This window comes from Vollenhovia emeryi, unplaced genomic scaffold, assembly GCF_000949405.1.
Source record: "Vollenhovia emeryi isolate VEMERY1.0 unplaced genomic scaffold, V.emery_V1.0 DF939173.1, whole genome shotgun sequence".
Classification (NCBI taxonomy): domain Eukaryota; kingdom Metazoa; phylum Arthropoda; class Insecta; order Hymenoptera; family Formicidae; genus Vollenhovia; species Vollenhovia emeryi.
In genome coordinates, this window is record NW_011967193.1 from 853963 (window position 1) to 870601 (window position 16639).

The following is a 16639-nucleotide window of genomic DNA, read 5'->3' on the forward strand; positions in this document are numbered from 1 at the left end:
AGCGCGGTGCGTAAACGAGATGTAACCGCGACAAAGTGCCACGGTTTACATTGATGTTTTAGATGAGTTGGTCTCGAATATCTGAAATATCTATGTACACGTCGCTTCAACATGCAATTCGTTTCTCATTACAAGTTTTAGAATCTTAATAATTAATCGAGTAACGTTACTTGTCACTGATAAAGATGTACAAATCAATAGTGTTTTATCCCTACATTCTTCGCGATCGAGTCTTGGAAACCGGTAACGTAAAAATAATATCACGCACGGAACAACTCTCGCTGCTGCTTGCCGGCTCGACGTTCGGCGAGCGAGTGATAAGTACGGAATTTTCCATTACGGAAATGGGCCAACGAATTCTCAACGTTTTTTTGTTGTTTTTCACTCGGCGCGGTAACGTACGATGTTTTTGCGTGCCATCGTGTACCTGAAGGTCGTCGCGTTCTCACTCGCGCGCCGAACGTCGAGCCGGCAAGCAGTGGCGCGAGTCGCTCCGTGCGTGGTATTATTTTTGCGTTGTCGGTTTCCAAGACTCGATCGTGAAGAATGTAAGGCTAAAACGCTATTGATTTGGACTCCTTTATCAGTGACAAGTAACGCTACTAGATTAATTATTAAGTTTCTACAACTTGTAATGAGAAACGAATTACGCGTTGAGGCGACGGCTCTTTATCAACGTGTGCATGGATATTTTACGAGACTAACTCATCTAAAATATGAAAGTAAACCGTGGTACTTTGTCGCGGTTACATCTCGTTTACGCACCGCGCTTTTAACTATCTATCGATTTCGTGTAATCTGTTCCATTTTCGGGAAGAGAGAGATATTTGGGCGACTTCGGCGTTCGCGCTGTAATTCGCTCTGTCGTTCTTCGCAACTCGAACGGGCAGGAAGTAAAGAACGTCGCTTACTGCATTTCACGGTATTTTACATCGCGTACGGGAGTGTCCGAAATTTCGCGAGTGAGTGTTGTGAGTGTAAGTGCAACAAGAAAATCTGAGAGGAGGAACAGGGCCTAGGCGGCATCGGGCAACGGCAGAGACATCGTAAGGTAAGTGTCTTATATTTTTGTTATTTGCTAATTGTGCAAAATAAAGCATCTGTTCTGTGCTTTTATTTTATTTATTCAAATGATTCAAACATGGATTCGAATAAGTGTTACAGACAAAACCATACGTATAAAATTTTGTGAGTTCACATTTAAAAGGAAGACTTTCAGTGTTCTATATAATTATTCTAATAAATACCCATTTTCAAAAATATTAAATATAAAGTATATTTAATACAATAGTCTGGATTTTACATAATTAGTCTATAATGATCGTATACATTTTTGTATTGTTACAGTTTAACACTTATAGTTAGCGATGTACCTACAACTTTGCGAACCGAATCAGTGAGTGACAAATTACTTTTTATTTTAAATTGACGTTGCGCATACAATTACTTCTTCGCGTGTATACATATTCTTAAAAATATACAATGCTTGACCACAAACTGGGCGCTCGAAGCGCGCGTTTTATCGTTTCTAGTAACTACAAAAAATGCGTGCTGTATGGGAAGTTTGTCTGGTATTTCCCTAGTAGCATAATATATTGGCGCAATATTGGGAAATCATGTAAATCTAGTATTCTCAATATTGGTCCAACATTGTAAGATGAACGCCTTCTGTTATTTAGCCAATATGCCTATTTAATATTGTATCAATATTAGGCCAATATTCTTGTTACATTGTTAACTATTGGCCAATGCACTTTCAATATAAATCTAATATTATATAATTATTATTGTGCAATATTTACATTTATTCCGGGGCCAATATTGGCTTTACGTTGGACAATATCGGCCAATGCGCTGCGCTACTAGGGTTAATAATGAAATGTCACGGCGAGCAAACGTGACAATGATCTTCAAGTGAACAGTTTTCTTTGTCATATTATTTTACAAAATATGTGTAATGCAAAAAAAAACTGCAGTTAAAATGATTTACTTAGAGGTGAAGTTTACTAGAAACAATTGTCTTGGATATTCTCGTAGAAGGTTTTAATTTCAAAATTGTCACATCACGTCAGAGAAGGACATAAGAAAGACTTAAAGGCAGTAGGATCACATATGTTACAACGGATTTCTTTAACCGCGCCGTCGGGAACATGCGCATGCCGTTGTCGACAAGCAGGAGATCCAAACGATCTCGCGGTACTAAAAATACGTTCAGGCCGGCCACGTCTCAGGCTTGTTTAAATCGAAACTGAGAAGACGAAGAGAGCGGCGCGAGGAAAGCCGAGGGCCCGTCAACACGCTCGACTAACGTAACGACCGTATACATTCGGCTAAAGGCGCTTCACGTAGAGGGTGACTTTCCTCTCTCTTGCATCCCTCCGGTATACTCTACACTCTTTGTCCCCCCCTCCCCCTCCTGCTTTGCCCGCAATGAAAACGTCGCGGCGACTTGTTTTATACGCCATTCGAACGGTTGTTAACGGACGGCGCTGAGCAGGCGCCTTCAATGCCGTTTGCGAGCACGGAGCAGGCTGTATAATTAGAAAAAGTCCCATCGGATTTATTACCCCTTCTGTGCGACGGTCGTGATTTATTTGTCGATACGATCAGGGGTGAGAGTCTCGCCCGCAGCAGAATTTCCCAAGGCATGCAGAAACAGTTTATTGCAATATCTTTATTATAATCGAGACCCTTAATACAGTTTTATTCAGTTAATATTCGAATTAAATGAATTAAATTGTTTGTTAACATGTACGCGTACATGGAGAGAAGTTTCTCTTAAAGTTTATCCTGTATATATAATCGTGGGGCAACACAGCATTTCCAAGAATTTTATGAGAGTTTTTAAAATTTTATCATACTTATTACTAGTGATTATACTTAGTATAGGTTTTACTATTAGTAAAATCGATTATAATAAAGGTATTGCAATAAACTGTTTATGCATGCCTTGGGAAATTCTGCTGCGGGCGAGAGTTTTTTGAAATTTTACCATACATTTTACTAGTGAAATTAACATTTCAAAAAGCTCTCATAAAGTTCTTGAAAATTCTATGTCCCACGATTACCTGATTTTCAGGTTTAAAAGAAAATTCTCTCCGTGTACTTTTGAGTACGCAAATGAAATGACAAAGTAAAGTAGAAATAAGAATTGAGAATCGTAACAATTCTAAATTGTGTTAAATAAAACCCTTCAATAAGAGATCCACATTTACTACAAACAGAACTGAGAAGTAAGTAAAAGTGAAACTGTTTCCTGACATTTATAAAAAAAAGTTGTCAGAATAAAGCGTCTAAATAAATGTCACAAATATATTTCAAGTTAAATTCACGTCTTCGCAATGTTAAATATAACTGCTTGAGCTTCTATATCGATGAAAAGAATTTCTATAAATTTTTACAAAAATATGAGTTCACGCGTGGTGCAATTTCGCTCGACCTCAAATGTTGCAAAGGTCCATCGACTCGTAACGTTAGCACGATCTCTCCCGTACAAACAGAAATATATCGTTTTCACCGCAAGACTTTTTCATGGGCACGCGTAGTTAGAAACCCTTTCGCAGAAGACCGCCAATAGAAAACGTAGTACTTGAGTGTCGCGAATATTATTCCTACGCGATTTATTGCCACCTACATACTTGATGCACATGCATTCTGCAGCATCTCGCCATGTTTTGAATTAAACGCTCGAAAGTCCAACGAAACTCGAAGCTTTCGCGAAGAACGAAATCTTTGTATTGATGTGCAATTAGCGTAATTTAATTTTCCTGCCAATAGTAACATAAAATATATATTCTGTAATCAATATATTATATACGATTTTAATAACTTAATACGAGATATAAGATATGCAGAAATAACATAAATATTCCTTAAAAGATTCCAATTAAATGCGCTATATTAAATTGTTTAAGTCCTTAAATGCATAATTTTCCCTTCAAATTATTTAGAATTACTTTGTACAGTCGCTTGAAAAGGACCAAAAACCCATGGTCGAAACTTAGCGATTCCTAAACATAAAAATTGCCAGATACGGTCGACCAAATTTGACGTTGTTAATTATTGCTGGCGACCCCGAAGATTATTCTCGTTAGTCTATTTAGAATTGTTTACGAAATTATTACGGAACACAATAAAGAGGACAGCAGCTTTCTAAAAGACTTTTACGAATATTCGTTTGTTCTGCATTGCGTCGGCGTAGTTCCATTATGCACCCTTTTAATATCGCGTTTTATTGAATCGCTGAGAGCTTCACGCCTCCTTCTCGCTGCTCGTTCGATCATAGATCACACGCTCGTTGTTGTCGATGTTGGATTCGCATTGAGGAAGGAAGTTGTAAATTCGCCTTCCGTCGGCCCACGTCGAATCGATGACCAGCGATACGTTCCCGCGGGACAAATGCCGCTTTTATACACTGTGCACTGTCGCGAATGTGCACCGTGCAAACGATATAAGTCGCAATCCGTGCGATGGCAGAAGGACCGTATATATTCGGTCCGCGAGACGTTTTACAGCCACGCGATGCAATGTTTACGAGCTGGTAATAGTTAGGTCGTTCTTTCCACCATATTATAACGATTTTTCTAGGTAAAGAGAAAGGTGGCTCTTCTTCAAGCGTTTGACCTTGCGTCCAACACTTAAAAAGGAATCTCTTTGTACAACCCTATTCGTGCGGGCTCTTGAATAAAATCCTTGTATGGAATTGTATTATGTTATAAACCATGTAAGAAAGTAATTGCGCAAAAAATTTAGTATGTGACTGTAAATTATATTATTAATCGTAACGTGATTTGTTCAAAAAGTAGACGTAGTCATTAACTTATTTCCTTTAACAATTAAAATTAATATTATTTACTTTAAAAAAGACTGTCTTACTTGAAGAAATGACACGATACAGACATTGGAAGTATGAAATGTTCGAAAAATATTTCATATACCTACATATGAATATGGGAAATCCATTTTTTTATAATCATCGAAAGTTTGAACGTTTTAATACAAAAAAAAAAGAATCAGATGACGAACCAGAAAATCTAGACTCTGTCTAACGCGATACTTCCGATATACGATATCCCTCTACTTTGTCCGCCACTCCTTCCGTATAGTCCCGTTTATCCGGGTACCTGGAAGCGTCGCAGGTTTTTCACTTAAATATTGTATCAGCTGTCGACAGAATGCACCGATAGGGATTGGCCGATATACACGGAGGATCCTCTAGCTCCAAAAATGTCTGTCTCTATAATGCATCGCGCTGCAGGAGCTAACGTTTTCCAAGGGTCAAGTATACGCAAGATAAGAACCTCGAGTGCGACCCGCTGTTTTTGCCGTGTGAAGGGCCGAAGCGGTGAGTTAGCATATCCTTCGAGGAAATACTTGAAGAGGATACCTTTTATTTCTGCAGGGCATTTTTCGACGCAGCAGTAGTAACGACCGTGGAAACGTTCGTTGCTGCAACTGACACAACTGACCGAACAATGCCACGTCGTGGTAACAGCCCCGCACGACACTTTGTCTTGCAGAAATCGTCCTCGCGTTTATAAGGCAGAACGACTCCGCAGTCTCCGCCGTCGCTGTTGCTCGACGCGCATCCTGCCGGAAATAATTTATTGGACGGGGCGTCAATAAATAATTCCGTACTGGGACCATCGCAAAGGTTGCGACGCCGCGACGCCTGTGAGTCATGCGACGTTGTGTGATTCGATTGTGCCGGGGAATAGAAGAGACGGTAGATGCAGGTAAAAAATTCATGAATTGGACGGCGAGGCATTCACCTTGATTGGTGGTAAAAATTTAGCGCAACGAATTACACGACAAACAACGTGTAAAGAAAAAAAAGATCGGATTGATTAGTCGAACTAAAATAGAATGACGGAGAGCGATACGGTGGAAAGGTCATGTAATTTCCTTCTCGGCCGTCTGTTAACTCGATCTCGATCTCCGCCCATCGCGGTTTACTGTATTTCCAGGAATAGAAGTTCCAATTTCAAACGAAAGAAGAACACGGAGCCTGGAAAACACTTTCCGTCGTTGAAACACTCCATGCCTCTAAGAATCATTGCTTGGAACGAGGTGATAAAGTATTTACGTCTTTGCTCCCTGTTATTGATTTATTTCAAGATAATTTACAGTAACAGAATTTTTTTAATGCAAAAAAGTATTATAAATATTACGCGCAGACTAAAATTATAAATACATTCGAATTTTTATGTTAAAATATTGACATTTGAACTGTCCACATAATTAAAATATTAAACCAGCCAAAATTTAATATGGAAAATATAATACTATTTTGAATAATGTCAATACTATAATCTGAATATGTTCTATAATTATAATAACGCTTACATTGTGTAACCATGCCAAATGTGTAATTTCTTGTCAAGTGCACGTGCAGTTTATCGAAAAATTCCAATGTCTTCGTCAAGAGTTATTATTATAAATGTATAGGTAGTGTAGAAATAACAATTTTCACAAAATTGGGCCACGTTTAGATTCAGATTTAGATCCTTATTGTTTATTGTAATTATCCATCGACCTGCAATGCATGCAAAGGACAATTAAGGAATCGGGACTACTAATGTAATTGGAATTACATTACACTGGAATTACAACGTCAATTTGCAATCGTGTGTGTTACTAAATTAAATTGATTGCCACTTATTATTCACATTTCTTAAAAAGGAATGTCCAAACCTAATAACTATTTAAAATCCGAATTGCCCGCGCAGTTCCACGCGTATGAAAATATTTTTTTATTAGTGAATATGTACCTTAGAAATAAATGATATATTTAAATTAATAAAAATATGTGTAAAGTAATAGAACTTGATACAAAGTCGATAGAATTATATAATATATTATTTACTCGCATGATTACAATATATAGAATAGACATACGATAAATACTGAAAATATAGTCTCCATTTCAATTTGTTAGATATACAGCTTCTTATTTGTCAGCCGTACATTATAAAATATATTAATAATTTAGAATAAATAAAGGATTCACTTAAGACATTTACCCCTGTTGAGCCTGATTTCCAAGCAATAGCCAATGTACATTATCGTGATGGGAACAACTCGGAGCAGCATAATTATTTTCACTTATAGGTCCTTATATTCCATGTGCGTTATAGTTTTCAGTTCTTTCTTGGTACATTCTTTAAAAAAATATTTGTACATATTAGATATTCAGTTTTTTTTATTTGTCAGCTGTACATTTTCAAATATATTAATAATTCAGAATGAATAAAAGATTCAAACTTGAGACATTTACCCCTGTTGACTCTGATTTGCAAGATATTGCCAGGGTGTATCACCATAATAAATACCTGGGACGACATAATTAATTTCACCGCGAAATTGTTGTACAATTGCATTTGCGTTATTATCTACAATTCTTTCGTCATATACTCTTAAAAAAGTATTTTTTAATGTTAGACATTTAATTTTGATTTATTAGGTGTACAGTACAAAATTATTTTAATAACTGAGAACTTATGAACAACGGATTAATATCTAACTGAGACATTTACATTTGTTGAACCTGATTTCCAAGAAATTGCCAGTGTGTATGAGAACCTGAGCTGGCATTATTATTTTCGTATGTAGATTGTTGTATTATTTCATCTGCGTTATTGCTATCGTTGTTATTATCTCCAGTTTTATCTTCACACACTCTTACAAAAAGTATTTTTAAATGTTAGATATTCAGTTTTTATTTATGGGTAGTACACACATTACACAATAATTTAAGATAACCAACGGTTTAATAACTGACTGAAACATTTACTCTTGTTGACTTTGATTTCCAAGAAATTGCCAAGGTGTATTATCATGATGAGTACTGTGTCCGGCATAATTAATTTCATCGAGAAATTGTTGTCTTATTCCACCATTGTTATTATCTCCAGTTTTTTCTTCACACACTCTAATAAAAAGTATTGTTAAATGTTAGATATTCAGTTTTTATTTACCAATTGTACATAATGAAATATATTAATTACTCACGATTATTAACAGTAATATCTGAAACATTTACCTTTGTTGAGTTTCGCAATTTCCACGAGATTGCCAATATGTGTTATCGTGATAAGACCTAGAGCCGGGGCAAAAGAATGTTCATGTATTGTACCATGTGCATACTTATCATCTTCAGTTCTTTCATCACATCCCGAATCGTCATTTATACTATGGCGTGCAGACAAGTGTACTGTTAAGGCTGTTAAGGCATTTCTTTGTTGACGTAAATGAAAAATGTAATCGCAACTTTGCACATTGCATCTTGCACGAAAAGTTTTGAATGTATAATGATTTCGTAGCCAAGTGCAAGCAAGGTTTTCTCTTATTTTTAAATGAGTATTTAAATGTCGTTTTAAAGACAACGAAGTATAAGCATGAGAAATTTTTGCACCACAATCGTTGCAACGTGCAGAAAATCCATCTTCTTTTGAGAAAAATTGCCAAAGTGAGTTTGCTTCCAGCTTGTCTTTCCATTTTAAGTTCTCCTCTTCATTCTTTATACCATGCTTAGATATTAAATGCATACTTAATAACTGACAATGACACCTTCTTTTATACATAGCTCCACATTTCTTACATTTTGCATTAGACTTTGATATAATAAAATGTTCCCACACCCAACTCTTTTTTCTATCCATTTGTAGGCCACTATATCCGGACAGTATCACAGTGGGTATGTTACTAAATGTAACATACCGATAATGTCTTTACCAAACCTAAATATTGATATGTTGTTTGAACCTTGGTGGTACTTAAATCAGGTAGTTTGTTTCTAACACCTTGTTTGTTGCTAAAAATTTGGAACTTTATACCATGTTTTTCAAATGAATAAAAATGTTTTCAGCGAAATTTTAAAACCATCTGCTTGCTCGTTTTGCAATTATTATTAAAAACTGTTATGATTTGTAATCTTAAAAATTATCAGTATTGAAGATAAAAAGTGGCAGCACTACGTTTTTTTTATTTTTTATTAACTGGGCAAAAGACACGGTAATGTTGCGCGCCAAGTGCTCGCGGGATTTGAGACCACCTTTTGTATTTATACGCAAGCAGGCTAAGCGCGCCTAACCGAGATTATCGACTCTAATTATCAAAAATGCCGGTGCCGCGGTTCCCTTCGATGGTTCTCGAAGGGTACGCCCGATTTCGTACACGGTTCCTTCGTGTGTTTCCGCGGAGCACGATAATCGGCGTAGCACGCTTTCGGTGCGTGATACCGTGCTCTTGTCGACGCGTCGTAACGCTCGCGTACGATCGGTGGCAGGTACCTTACAGTATGTTACTAAATGTGACATACCGATAATGTCTTTACTAAACCTAAATATTGATATGTTTGGTGGTAGTTAAAGCAGTTAGCTGTTTCCAATTGCTCGATTCTAAAAAACAAATATTTAGACAAATGTACACTTAATTCCTTATTGTTAAGCTGAAAGGTGATTATTAGCAGTATACGTTATCATAAAAGTTTCTTTACACAGAAATTGTTTTCGGATACTTAATCTCTGTAAACACTACACTATTACTTTTAATATTTATTGCAATGTTATTGTGTAATTATTGTACTAATATGTGAGGTTTACATTCTTAGTTTATATGAAAAATATTGAATTGATAACGAAGCTTGTGTATGAGATTTATGAGGAAACGCTTGCCGAATGTTAAGAGTTAGATGAAACCAATTCAGGAATAATTAATGATTTTATAAATACAGATCAGTGAGAATAACTAATTCACATTATGAAAACGTTATGGAAAGACTTAGGGATGTAGTGGATTAGATATCACAATCAAAGCTATCATCGTAAAATTTTAACTTGTCATTCTTAATGACGTACCACAATATCATGAACTATTTGCAATTTTTTTACTTGCCCCGTTAAAAGCCATTATTTTCCGAATAATGTTACTTTAACACAGGGTCTTACGGTAACTATAAAGAAAATTACATTCACTTACGAACTGTCACAAACCAATGCTAAAAATTTAATTTTTATACGCAAGGTTTTCTGCGAAATTTTAAAACGATCTGATTGCTTGTTTTGCAATTATTAAAAAAAGCTGCCATGACTATTAGTTTTGAAGTTGATTAGTATTAAAAATGGAATGTGCCACAACCACGTAATTTTTTATTTATTCTTAAGCAGGCAAGAAACACGGTAATGTTGTGCGCTAAATGCTCGCGTAATATGAGACCACCACATGTATCGGTACGTGAACCAGCTAGGTGCGAGGTTATCGAATCTTATAAAAAATAGCTGGACAGATCGACATTCTGTTAATCGTAATTGCTGAACCTTAATGTTAGATGTTAAATATATGATAATTTTACTCCTTTTCGACGTGTTCTGAAAGCGAAGATAGTACGATGCAAAGTTTCAATGTTGAAATATCTATTTATGGAAACGTCATCGCCGTCGTCATACTTTTCGTTGTCATTTCCTATTATATGTACATTGGATGTGCTTATTCTCTACTAAAATTTGTATATGATTCCAATGTTTTATATGCGCTGCTTGCAATAGCGCTAACAGTGCTCTACGATAAAGGAACTTGTCAAGTCTACACGTATTTTATAATTCCAGTGTGCATAGGTAATTCTCTAATTATGTACTTGTTGCAACATTAATTTATTCATATAAATTACATGAAACGTTTTACAAGATACATAATTGAGTTGATACGTCGATACGAAAAACATTACAATTGTCGAAGCAACCCGTATCGACTGCGTCTCTGTAAATACTAACTCCTATATACTGTGATAAAATAATTATTTGTATCACTGCATCTACGTCATTATCTCCAGTTTTTTCTTCGTATCCGGAATATTCGTATATATTATGATGTATACGTAAATGAATTATTAAACTATCTATCTCTTTAAATATATTAGTAGTGTAACAGCAATCTTGATATTTGCACTTTACAGTACATTTTGTGAGTGTGAAATATTTCAATAGCCCGGTACAAGTAATTTCTTCTACTCGTGCAATTACTATTTCTGGGTGCGTTTTCACATGCTTCTCCATAGCACATATGTTATAAGCACGATGAATTATTTTGTTGCAATGTTTGCACCGTGCTTCAAACAATACTTCTTTTGAGAAATAGCGCCAAACTAAACTGGTTTCCACCCGGTTCTTCCATTTTAAGTTTTGTTCTTCATTATATACATATACCGTGATTAGAGTATAAATGTGATATTGCATGGTAATATGTTTTATCATAAATTTTTTTACAAATATTGCACACCAAACTGTTGTTTAATTTATGAAAATGATTTAGCCACTGGTTTGTAGATGCCATTTGCACTGCTATTACATCCGCACAATATCACAGATCGTATGATACTAAGTAAAGCACCAATTATGTCTGTAGTAAATATCAACATATTGTTTGAACCTTGACAATCGACTAAGTCAGTTAGTTTGTTTTTAATTGTCCGATTTTAATAAACAAACAGTTAACGATACATGTTTTCCACACCAAACTAATAGATAAGGCTCAGCAGTAAAGGTTACTATAAGAGCTTGTATGCATGAAAATTATTTTACGACATTTCGTCGTTATAAACGATACATGCGGTGTTGGCACATAAGATTGATCGCTTACTCTTACTTAATATTTATAGATAGATAACCGACGTAAGAACCGACTTAGCCGATGTAAGAACAAATTCAAATTATCAGATCTATACAGGCTGAAGGAAATATATTCAAATAAATAATCTTTGATATTCATTATATCAAAGTTTTCGGCACTTATTAAATACATATTAAATTACGTTCGCATCAGAGTAGATATTCTAATTTTCAATGTTACACGCGTGAACAAATGTAAGTAATAAGACAAAAGCAGTAACGCCAGTATATTCGTAATACTATGGATACTCTTAGAAAAATAATTGGAGAATATTATTGTTAGACAATTCGCTGTTTTAATCAATGTCGAAAGGCCTTTAAAAAACTTGCGTATAGCACTCTATACGTCTCCAAGTCCAGCACGAAAACGATGACACCGCGGACAAGGTCACTGCGATAGGCGTGCCGGCTATGCAAATTAATGACACACGTCCCATCGCTTCTTAAATAAAAGCGACGAGATGCAAATGGCTAGAATTCGCGGACAGAAAGCGGAGGCCCCTTCAAGGCTACCTAGTTTCTCTAACATGCAGCTCAGACGAAGTTGCACGCACGCGCACGCATAGACATTGCACCAAGTATGCATAAGCGAACGAGCCTATGTCCGCAAAGAGGAGACGTTAACTACCGCGTGGAAAATATTTGCGGATCGGTTCGATGTCTTGTCTTTTCTAAGACGGAAATCACTCTCTATCCACTCCGCTGCGCTTTATAGAAACTGTCCAACAAATATCGGTTATTTTCTCAATAACAGATTCTTTAGCTTGAGGTCGATTCTCAACCTGAAAGATAAGCGAAGTAAAAATCCGATGTTCGTTAAAAGTTTGGAGAAAAGGTAATTACACTCATTTCTTCGGATGTTGTTTTCGCATCGATGATATCGACAATTACTTTTAATGGAACTAAAAGTTTAACGATGATAAAAGTGGCAAGTTAAAACAGCGTAAAAGATAGCGTAAAACAAGGTAAAAAAGTTCGTCAAAATAATAAATAATCACGAGATCACGTGGCGCTTCGTAATGTGAGGAGCGGCCATTTATTTCGCAGACCGCGTTTGATGCTGCAGCGGCAAGCTGTCCCACGGTACCACTTACGTGTTATCAATTATCATCTTGAAATGAGCTGGAGCGCCGCGCGCCGGTATTGTAATACATACAGCTTTTGTTTAAGCTGATAAACCATTGATAAGACGTAACGTGTTGCGGCGTTTGCAGTCTAAAATATCTCGTGACGCGCATCACACTTGGCTCAACGACATAATTAGAATGGCTGTCGATGAATCGATAAATAATTTAATTTCAAAGGTGTTTAGAACTAAATTCGTCACAAACAACTCAGTTAATCGTTAAAAATCAATTTTTCCATGAACGAACCCAAAATGCCACGCTTAAAAAACTATCTGTTTTTCAAGGTAAAGCTACAAACATCAGTTAATGTTAATTAGAATTTTACGTCATTTGTTATGACGGTTTATCAATAATACTCCTCGGTATAAGGAATATAGACGAGACCGGCAAGACGAGCACCGATGAAAAACCGAAATAAAAGGAATCATTTTACGCGCGAACCGGTTGGATATCCGATCTTCTAAACGAAAGGGCGAAAGGATACACACAACCATCGAACGGGCGCGTCACAGTAACAATGAGGGATTTCCGATGCAACGCGCGTTGGGCTGAAACATCTTGAATTTCATTATTTGTCCGTGGTATCGAAACCCGACGCCGTGCAGAGTATGATAGAGAACAAATCGATGTGTTATTACCAAGGTTACAACGTTGGGAATACGTTGAAGAAATGCTGTAAGAATACGATATTTTAGAGATTGGCTATTCATGTTTAATATTTTATATTAGAATTAAGAAGAGACATTCACATTTTTCACTGAACAATTGGTGCGATTTAGGAAATAGAAAGATCATTGCGATATACGCAAAAATTTTGAAATTTACAAGTATTGTTACCTAGAGGCAAGGTTTAAGGAAACACTTCAGTTTTCGTCTCTTCGGGAAAAATTCCACAGCTAGAAAACCGTTGAATTTTTCATACAAGTCGAAACGGGCCTCCCAAAGGTCCCAAGCATCCTCTCAGACACACCATGGAGACTCTATTCTCTTTTACTGGAAAATGCCCATGCTATTCTTTTTGGTTCCTTTTGAATTTGCATCCATCATTGCGACTAGAAAAACAGGCTTTTGTATCGACGACTGGCTATAAACTAGAAATCCCCGACCTACAGCCAGCGAGCTGGATTTCAGATCGCCAAGAAATGTCAACGTTATATGTGTAGTTGCACCTTTGGTTCTGCGGTCATCGCTGCGTTGGAATTTTGGCTGAAATAATTTAAAAATGAGAATATTTTATATATTTATATAATTTCCACAATTAAAAGTTATCCATTCTTCCCCTTAGTACAGCTATGGCCCTTTCATTCCTCTACACTGACAAAGACTTACACATTTACAAATAGTTGAGAGTTGATTTTTTCCTATGTGGAATCCGCCGAATTATTGCATTTAATATCTTATTGTTGAGTAAAATCTACAGAAAATTCTAAATTTAATCTTCTGCGTCATATATTTTATAGAGGAAACGCGATTCCAATGTTAAAAAAATATTTTACACCAATTTCGACTTCAATTCTACACGTGGCTTTAATCCGAATTCAAAGATCAGTTAAAGATTGGGACGAGCCTGCATAGATTGCGAGGGACTGATTATTTTTGGTGAATAACGGCCCTTGCACTTGCCTTTCGGAGACGTCGTCATCATTGTTAAGTAAATCTCGCGTGTCGCGCGGTGTGGAGCGCAAGGGCGATAACGAGGTAAGTTAGGTTCGTGCCGGTCGTTGATTTAACGCCCGCATTTCCGTGAAGGCCCCACGACGGGACGATCGCGAAATGAATAATTCTTACCGCGAGAACGAACGTTTGTCATTATTATCGAGGAGGACCTTTAATACGCGCCGCCTCGCGCGAGAAACGAAAGCCAAAGACGAAAGGCGCGCGCGCACGGTGAAACAACCGAGCGGAGACCCCCGGAGCTATGGGTCCCATGGGCCCGACGTGGCCTTGGTGAGAAAAGGAATGCAAATGAAATCGACGATGCGAGATATTCCGGGTCCCTCTAATGCGCCGTGATGAATTCGAACACGAAAACACATATATCATAACTCGGCTCAGAACGCACGATCTACGCGGCGTCTCGAAACTTCAATCCCAGATTCCACGTACGAGAGGAACGTAAGCTCGAAAAATAGCTACGGAGCTCTTTATTATTAGAATGCGCGGTGAACGTTCCATAATTACAAATAATAATTTACCAACGTTATTTCTTTCCTCGTAATTATAAAATGTTCTTAAAATATTATATGTTATACATGTTTTCTCGTGGTCATACACACACGCGCGTCTTAACCGGCGTTAAAAACGTTTGTTTTCTTGAAGCTTTTTAAAAATATTTTCTCCCATCATAAATAACGTGCGTGAAGCAGTTACGAAAGCAAGAACGAAGGAACCCGGTTACGAAGGTGGGCACGTCCCCGGTTCGCGACCCCACTTTCGTTAACTGCTTTTAATTGCGCCGTAATTGAGATTAATGGAAAGGCATGCGGGCGCTCATGATATTTCCCTCGGCGAATTAAAGTTGAAACGCGCGATGTGCCGCAAAGACGCCGCCGGAATCTCTTGTGCCGCCGACTTCCAGAAAAAAAGATAAGTTATATAACGTAGAGTGTCAATTATTATCGTTCGACCGAAATATTCCAATTACGCTCGAACGCCTCGTCGTACAATAAGCCAAGAACTCACTCGCAATTAGCTTTTCAAGTCTGTCGGACATGTTTCTGTTTGTAAAGTTTACGGGCAACATTCTAATATCTGCGATGGCTTGAGTCGGGCCGAAAAGAAACTTTCTGATCGAGTTGAAAAGAATTAATGAGATAAACACTCAACCGCTGCGGGTCTCCGTTTAAGTGAATATTTACAATCGTTACAGCGTAGGCGTGCAAAGAACCTCTGCTCCTAGCAGGAGGGTTGAACAACCTGCGCGGTAAATAGCTGATTATCTCAGCGTACCCAAAGCACGGAAAGCCACGGCCTGGCACCATCCTGGACTAGATGAAGTAATAATAGGGTAATCTCGTTGGCATGCGGCGAGCATGCCGCGCGGCTACGATGTATGCACGACCAAGCTTCTTCCTGCTCGTCGATTATCGATTTTGCGAGTCCCGTGCATTATGACTCGTCATAGAGGACAATGGCACGGTGTTACGCAAGATATGTGTCTAATGCACACCAATTTCCACATAATTTTATCATTAACGTAAGTACACGAAAGAAACTCAATACTTGAAATAATAAATTTAAAAAAACTCGTAAAATAGGAATTTTATCGTGCGCTTGATCTTAAGTAATCTTTGCTTTATTCGGGCCTGAATAATTTTAGTATTTGATATTAAAGACTAGTGAGTCGCTATCGGAGATCGCTGGAGATGAAGTCTAGGGGTCCAAAATTGATTGCGTCCTGTAAATTTAGGTATTCCGAAGATCGTTTCTCCCTTACTTGTGTGTTTTCTTGTTCTGGCGCATAAAATGGAGTTTAATAAACACTTTTTGTGCCGAGTCGCGCGTAAACTTAAGCTCTAACAGATGTCACGGCTTTCCCCGTCGATTTTACGACGGCGCACGAGAGAGGTCTTTCGGAGTAGCGAGCCATGAGGCGACGTGGTGGCTGGCACTATTCACTCAAGATAGCCGTGTATCCACGCGTGCTCCGACATGCTCGCATGTTCCGCAAGAAACAGCTGAGCCTCGCGAGGACGAATGTTCTCTCCCGCGGAACATCCTCCGCGGAATTAATGGCTCGGGATCCTTGGTTTCAAGGACGCGCGCATTCGCGCCGGACCAGCAGTTGAGGCGGACATTCCGCACGGAGGTGCCTCGTTGCATTCCCATCGATCAATCCCGCCAAGATAA

The 16639-nt window shown here is 37.6% G+C and overlaps 1 protein-coding gene across 1 annotated transcript; it reads right to left on the reverse strand.

The window, feature by feature from the left end:
• Positions 1-7114: 7114 nt before the first annotated feature.
• LOC105563657 lies at positions 7115-7788 on the reverse strand. The gene is made up of 4 exons (XM_012015421.1): positions 7781-7788; positions 7536-7679; positions 7277-7414; positions 7115-7160 (listed from the first exon to the last, which is right to left on the reverse strand). Exons 1-4 carry the CDS (start codon positions 7786-7788, stop codon positions 7115-7117), a joined length of 336 nt encoding a protein of 111 aa, XP_011870811.1.
• Between the last annotated feature and the right edge of the window lie 8851 nt (positions 7789-16639).